Source organism: Phyllobates terribilis, unplaced genomic scaffold (genome assembly GCF_046119375.1).
Source record: "Phyllobates terribilis strain yellow unplaced genomic scaffold, ASM4611937v1 Scaffold_1__5_contigs__length_1240528914, whole genome shotgun sequence".
Taxonomy (NCBI): Eukaryota; Metazoa; Chordata; class Amphibia; order Anura; family Dendrobatidae; genus Phyllobates; species Phyllobates terribilis.
Genome location: NW_027362761.1, coordinates 1,160,209,104 through 1,160,217,053, shown reverse-complemented (window position 1 = coordinate 1,160,217,053; position 7,950 = coordinate 1,160,209,104). Strand labels below are relative to the sequence as shown.

The 7,950-nt window shown below is 41.6% G+C and overlaps 1 protein-coding gene across 1 annotated transcript in view; it reads left to right on the top strand.

Annotated features, from left to right (window-relative positions):
• Positions 1-1,721: 1,721 nt before the first annotated feature.
• Positions 1,722-7,950, top strand: part of LOC141172902 (NELL2-interacting cell ontogeny regulator 1-like) — a 44,198-nt gene continuing 37,969 nt past the window's right edge. Inside the window, exons 1-3 of the mRNA XM_073657524.1 lie at positions 1,722-1,851; positions 4,015-4,162; positions 4,656-4,744. Of these exons, the coding sequence (XP_073513625.1) occupies positions 4,021-4,162; positions 4,656-4,744 (231 nt within the window). The 5' untranslated portion in view covers positions 1,722-1,851; positions 4,015-4,020. The remainder of the gene's footprint in view (positions 1,852-4,014; positions 4,163-4,655; positions 4,745-7,950) is intronic.

Here is a 7,950-nt window from a genome sequence, read left to right as displayed (position 1 = left end):
GAGGCAAATTGTGCATGCCGAGATTTTTTTTTCCTTGGACCACTCAGTCCAAGGAAAAAAAATCAGACATGTGTAAGGCCCCATGCAATAACACGGATACGAGTGCTATCCGTGAGAATCTCGGCGAGCACTCGTCCGATTAAAATGGTCATCTGAACAAGACTTAAAGGGGTTGTCTGGGCATATGGACAGGATACGTCATCAATAGCAGATCTTGGGGGACTGACACCTGGTGCAACCATCGTAAACACTTTGAACAGAGCTGCTGAGCGCAACACCGATCGAAGTGTAGCAGCTGCTGCTGGCTACTCCGCTACAACTCTTATTCTTTTTCCATATAGGCTGTGCCGCAGTAGCTGGCAACTGCTGGCCGAGGCCACTACACTTTGCTCGGAGCTCTGCTCAGCGGCTCTGTGGAAAGTGTTTACATCCATCCGGCACCGGGGTTGTCAGTTGATCGGTGGGGACCGCAGATGTTGGTCCCCAACGATCTGCTATTGACGACCTATCATGTGGATAGGTCAGAGGTTCAAATTGTTTACATCCGTCCGGCATCGGGGTAAGCAGCTTATCAGTGGGCATGCCGGATGTTGGCCCCTCACCGGTCTGGTATTGACAACCTATCATGTGGATAGGTCATAGGTTCAAAGTGTTTACATCCGTCCGGCATTGGGATAAGCAGCTGATCAGTGGGCATGCTGGATGTTGGCCCCCCACATATCTGCTATTGATGACCTATCATGTGGATAGGTCAGAGGTTCAAAGTGTTTATCATCCGCCTGGCACCAGAGTAAAGAAGTGATAGATGCGCATGCCGGATTTTGGCCCCCACCAATCTGCTATTGACGACCTATCATAGGTCAGAGGTTCAAAGTGTTTATATCCATCCAAAACCAGAGCAAAGAAGTGATCGGTCGGCATGCCGGATGTTAGTCCCCCACTGATCTACTACTGACAACCTATCATAGGTCAGAGGTTCAAAGTGTTTATATCCGGCCAACACCAGAGCAAAGAAGTGATCGGTGGGCATGCCGGATGTTGGCCCCCACCTATCTGCTATTGATGATCTATCATGTGGATAGATCAGAGGTTCAAAGTGTTTACATCCAGCCGGCACCAGAGCAAAGAGGTGATCGGTGGGCATGCCGGATGTTGGCCCCCCACCAATCTGGTATTGACAACCTATCATAGGTCAGAGGTTCAAAGTGTTTACATCCGGCCGGCACCAGAGTAAAGAGGTGATCGGTCGGCATGCTGGATGTTGCCCCCCACCGATCTACTATTGATGAACTATCATGTGGATAGGTCAAAGGTTCAAAGTGTTTACATCCGGCCAGCACCAGAGCAAAGAGGTGATCGGTGGGCATACCATATGTTGGCCCCCGCCAATCTGCTATTGACGACCTATCATAGGTCAGAGGTTCAAAGTGTTTACATCCGGCCGGCACCAGAGTAAAGAGGTGATCGGTGGGCATGCAGGGTGTTGACCCCCCACTGATCTACTATTGATGACCTATCATCTGGATAGCTCATTATTACTGTACAACCGGATAACTCCTTTCTGTTACATTTGTCTACAAAGTCAAGTTTACTTCTCCAGCTGCATCACTGTTACGCAATACGATTTCCAAGAATTAGGTGCCATATCTGGACTCTACATCCTGAAAATAAACATCGGAAACAGACAATCCTGGTTTGTTGGAAACCAGCTGGGTTTTTTTTTTATGGGGGAATTCTCCTTAGCAATGATCCACTCAGGATGGAAGAGGACAAGTCGGAGCTGTGTGCTGTCACATCTGCTCAGCGCTCATCTGATACTGTCTGCCACAGCGCCACAGCCTTATACCAAAGGTAGGAAATGAGGCCATAGATGTAGGGATGAGTGCCAGCATTCATTCCATGGGCTGAGATAGGAGCAAAGGTTATGTCGTGTACATGGGAGAAGTCGTAGTTACTTATCTGTATATATTACCAGCGGTCAGTATAGGAGCTGCTACATAAACCTGAATAATTAAGTTATAAAACTTTCTTATATACTTTGCAAATGTGACAGCACTTAAGCCCTAACCCCCAGGATCCTTCAATAAACACCCTTAAAACGGACACTTTTGGGCATGGTTTTGCTGAAACCTGCTCCTTTTAGGATCCAAGTCATAGAATTTTCGGGATTGTTTTAAAGTACGACTTTATAAATCCATTTATCTGAATCTTCTGCTTTATATTTTGTCCTTTTTTCTGTTTAGTCTATTTTGTATATTAGTTTGTTTTGCATCTTTTTTGTTGCTCTTGCATGTAACATACCGGTTTATTTTTATTTTTGTTAGAATTATTATTTGCAACTTCTTTCTTGTAGAGCATTATACTTTAGTTTACTTTTATGATATATTTTTTGCAAAACAAAACTAATTTATGATATATTTCTATTTAATAAAATTGTATTCATATTCATTGGTAGTGGCTATACTTTATGGATAGGTACTATTGCTTTGTTATCCAATAACTACATATGCTTATATAGTGGATAACAAAGCAATAGAACCTATAAATAAAGTATAGCCACTACCAATGAATATGAATACATTTTATTACATAGAAATATATCAGCATTTTTCTTTTTACAAAAAATATAACATAAAAAAATGGGGAAATACATGTAAAGTCATTGAGTGTAATGTCAGATCTGGGGTCACAGCTATAAGCAGGTCAACAGCATATGATATTGTGATAAAAAGTGGTCAGCATGTAATAAAATGTAACCAATAAAATGTTTACTTAATGTGAATAGTGTATAAAAATACATCCCAAACGTAACAGGTAAATTAAACCAATGTTTACACCAAAAAAGGATAATATTAGTGAAGAAATAACACAAACATGGATGGACCGACCAAATAGATGAGCCCTCATTCCGCTGGGCGTTTCGCCTAAGCTTCCTCAAGCAGTTAGAATTATTATTTGCAACTTCTTTCTTTTAGAACTTTATACTTTGTTACATTTGTGACATGGAATTTTCCAGGGATGCCAGAAATGTTGCAATACTGAGAGCTTGCTGCATTTTGAAAAAAAAAACCCTCCAGATGCCCCCCAAAAAAGCTACAAAAATTACCAAAAGACACCGTGTATATAGTTTTTTTTGTAGGGAATTAAATGTATGGCCATTTATTGGAAAAATATGTCTTCAGAAAACAGTTCCACACTTGTCCACATTCAGTTCAATGAGGCTTAGCTGCAATACCAGACACGACCTCTGGAAAGGTGTGGCGCTATTTTTCCAATTCAGGAAAACTCTTAAAGCTGTAACATATCAACGTCTTACAGTGTAGCTCTAATTTCTGGTGGCTTTTCAGAATAATCTGTCACATCTTCGTACAAGAAGAATAACATTTCTGGTCATTACATGACCTGCATCAAGAATTTTCCATCAATTTTCCCCTCCGTAGCCTCTGTCTCTAAAGTTCAGTTCTCTCTGAGCTGGTAGGTAGAGACCAGCTGCTAAGATGTCTCCTAGAAACAGGACACAGAAATGAGGGATTCCAGCTCTCCTGTCTTTATGTAGCACATGTTAGCATGTTTAGAAGCAGCAGCCACATGGAGAACATTATGCAGCAGTATTAAAGTGGTGTAGTGATGCATCGAGCACTGGGGTGGGATAAAACACTGACTAGAAAGCAGCAGCATCAACTGTCTTTATGCCTGTTTTCTCACGTAGCTCCTCCTCCTCTCTCCCCTCTCCATAGACTTCAATAGGCAGCTGTAATCTGATCCCTCAGTGAGATGGCAGTTCCTCTTATTTTCAGCCAGGCAGATTTTAGCATTTTTTCAGAGTGAATGATGAGGAGTTATGGAGGCAGAGGGGTGGGGGGTGGGGAGTGGCTCATAAGTGGAGAAAGAACCATATTTCTTTGATAAGATATATTACAAAGTTTCTAAAAGTCACTTGTGCTATTGATTTATGCAAAGTTTGTTGGAACAACATTGTCCATGTAGCAAAAATGTTCACTTCTTATATTTCAGATTTTGATGATGTTACAGTTTGCAGTCAGACCTGTTATATGGGGGTTGATGGTGGCGGTGATGGTTGGGGGTAACTCTCCAACTACCCCAATGAATGAGAAGAATGGTGGAATTAATTCTGACACAGGGAATATAATTTCCGCTGACAGTAAGTGACAAGTGGCACTTTGTTAGATTCTTGCTAACCATAAGCTACCAATATTAAAGGGGTTGTCCACTACTCGGACAACCCCTTCTCAATCTGCATGTTACCCCCAGTAAAATAATAACACATACTCACCTTCGATGCGGGTACCATTCCAGTGGGGTTGGCACTTCTCTCTGGGGCACTCTTCCACCCAGGTCATCTTGATGTCTGATTCATTCGAAGGTGGGAAGAGTGAACCAGCCTCTGATTGGCTGCAGGGATCACATGACATAACAATGTTATGCAAGTCCCAGGAGAGCCAGTGCCAAAACCGCTGGAACGGTGCCTGCACAGGAGGAGAGTATAAGTGTTATTATTTAACATGGGGGAAACCTGCTGATTGATAGGGGTTGTCCTGATGGGAGACATACAGTATATGTATAATATGTGAAATGTTGGGTGCAGATGTATGAAGCGGGCTAATGTTGTGATATGTATCCTGTGTGTTTTTTAGCTCGCCTTTGTGTGGACTGTCACAGCTTTGAATTTTTGGAACAAGCCGTGCAAGATATGTACAAAGCTGCTGATAATCTGGACTCTCAGGTAACTGCGTCGATTACAGTCCTGTGTGCACACAAGCATGACGTTTTCAGTAGAACAGATGATTAGCAGTTTCAGAGCAGCAACTTGGGACAGTGTGACGGTTGGCAGAAAAAAGTTTTTTGCCATCACGGTTGGCAGAAACAAAAATGTCGCCAGATTTCCTTTGGTGATTTCCGCCGTCCAGTAACTGAGCCCACCCTTTACAGCATAAATGCAGATTACCAAGATGGCACCCAAGTCTAACTGTGGCATTTAACAAATAAAGTAGCACACTGCAACGCTAAGTATGTAAGCATGAAATATGATTAGCATTACTGTTGTAGAAAATATAAATAAATGAGAAATCTTAGTGCATAAATTGACCAATTCATGTGTACCTGGCAGCCGCGGTAAGGCGTTTCTCAGTGCCAGGACCCTATCAATGTGAATACCCCTCTAAGGGACATCCGTCTGCTTATGTGTGAGAAAGTAAGATCCTACTGCAATTAAAACCATCTGCGGCATAGAGGTGGAGTGCTCAGTCAAAGCTTAAACAGAGACAGAAAAAACTGACGGCACTTCCAATACAAGAAATAGGTGTGAACAGGTGCTTGCTAGGAGAAGCTTCATATTTCATGTTTACATACTTAGCATTGCAGTGTGCTACTTTATTTGTTAATTGTATATGGAGGTAGCTTCTCCCAGTAAGCACCTGTTCACACCTATTTCTTGTATTGGAAGTGCCGTCAGTTTTTTTTGTCTAATTGTGGCATTTGGTGCTAGCTCCAATTGTAGTTTAATCCCTTAGAGGCCACTGTCAATCAAGACCGCTGCATTTAAGAGGTTGCAAATAGGTTGTTTCCCTTCCAACTCCCATCATCCTTCCCCCCACAATGTGATTGTGGGGTGCAGATGGTATTGTCATGGAAGCCTTGGGTCTACTGAACCTCCCCGTATTTGCCGTGTCTGTATATCCATAAAGGCTCTGTAATTTTACAATGCACTGCAATATTACAGTATTCAAGCAATGTGAACTGAGGTCTAAGATGGTACACATGCAAGAAATAGGAGCATGTTCACACTAGCAAAAAGAAGCAAAACCTACAAAAGACAAAAAATATATCTCATACCCTACCATCATTATATATAAATGTAAAGCAAAGTTGCATATTAAATATAGGGTACTTAGTGAACTATTTTTGATCAAAAAAAGTATACAAGCCGTCCGACCAGCGACAAGGTGACCCTAAATTGGTACGGTACCTACACTGTCTATATTAAAAACCTTACTGTATATAAAAGTTGAAGTAATGCATATAAAAGGGTAGACAAATAGGACCGGGTCCCAACTCCAGACCACCTAGGCCCGTGGTAAGCTACATATATACTAATCAGCTCAACAAAGGGGATGTCACACCCTTAATTTGCACAGAATGCAAACAAGACAAAAAACCAAGCAATGTGAACTGAGGTCTAAGATGGTACACATGCAAGAAATAGGAGCATGTTCACACTAGCAAAAAGAAGCAAAACCTACAAAAGACAAAAAATATATCTCATACCCTACCATCATTATATATAAATGTAAAGCAAAGTTGCACATTAAATATAGGGTACTTAGTGAACTATTTTTGATCAAAAAAAGAGTATAGAAGCCGTCCCACCAGCGACAAGGTGACCCTAAATTGGGACGGTACCTACACTGTCTATATTAAAAACCTTACTGTATATCAAAGTTGAAGTAATGCATATAAAAGGGTAGACAAATAGGACCGGGTCCCAACTCCAGACCACCTAGGCCCATGGTAAGCTACATATATACTAATCAGCTCAACAAAGGGGATGCCACACCCTTAATTTGCACAGAATGCAAACAAGACAAAAAACCAAGCAATGTGAACTGAGGTCTAAGATGGTACACATGCAAGAAATAGGAGCATGTTCACACTAGCAAAAAGAAGCAAAACCTACAAAAGACAAAAAATATATCTCATACCCTACCATCATTATATATAAATGTAAAGCAAAGTTGCATATTAAATAAAGGGTGCTTAGTTGAAGTAATGCATATAAAAGGGAAGACAAATAGGTCCTATTTGTCTACCCTTTTATATGCATTACTTCAACTTTGATATACAGTAAGGTTTTTAATATAGACAGTGTAGGTACCGTCCCAATTTAGGGTCACCTTGTCGCTGGTGGGACGGCTTGTATACTTTTTTTTGATCAAAAATAGTTCACTAAGTACCCTATATTTAATATACAACTTTGCTTTACATTTATATATAATGATGGTAGGGTATGAGAAATATTTTTTGTCTTTTGTAGGTTTTAACATTACAGTATTGCAGTGTATTGAGCAAGTGACTGCAGGTTCAAGCCCCTCAAGGGGACTAATAACGAAATGTAAGAAAAAAAATATATTGTTGTAAAGCGACTTGCTTAGCTCTCCAGAGGCAGACACAGGACACACGGTTAGTTTGGGTTAACTTACTGCTGGTTTATTCAATGGCATAAACTTCAGCAGTGTCCCATAAAAATAAATAGACCCTCTCAGGGTTAACGGGAGAAACAAAAAGATAAGGTATGACAGAGTCCAATATTAAGCGAGGCTCTGCCCACTGCAGGTAGCACAGTGAAGTCTTCAGCAACACCAGTCCTCCGGTGTTGCTCTCTGGTTTCACCCAAACACAGCCTGGAGACATTCCCATAAAACCACACCCTTTAAAAGAGTTAACCCCCAGCATATAACATGCTGGCAGAAAGTTTATTGGTTTTAGTTCACACAGGCTAGCAACCTGCATGACACATACCTCCCCTCATATATTATACCAGTGACCCTGTCACATATTCCCCCCCTCTGCCCAAAGCCGGGGGTTTGGGCACCTTCCGATACCAGACAGAGAATTCTAGATAGGGCATCAGCGTTCCCGTGTAACCTCCCGGACCTATGCTCTATGTGAAAGTTGAAGTCCTGAAGAGCAAGGAACCATCTAGTTACTCTGGCATTTTTACCACTCTTTTCCCTCAACCATCTCAACGGGGCATGGTCTGATACCAACTTAAACTTCTGACCCAGTAGGTAGTATCTTAGTGTATCTACGGCCAACTTTATGGCTAGACACTCCTTCTCTACTATTGAGTAGTTCTTCTCGCATGACAAAAGTTTCCGGCTCAGATAGAGAATGGGATTTTCTTCCCAATTTTTCTCTTGAGAGAGTACGGCT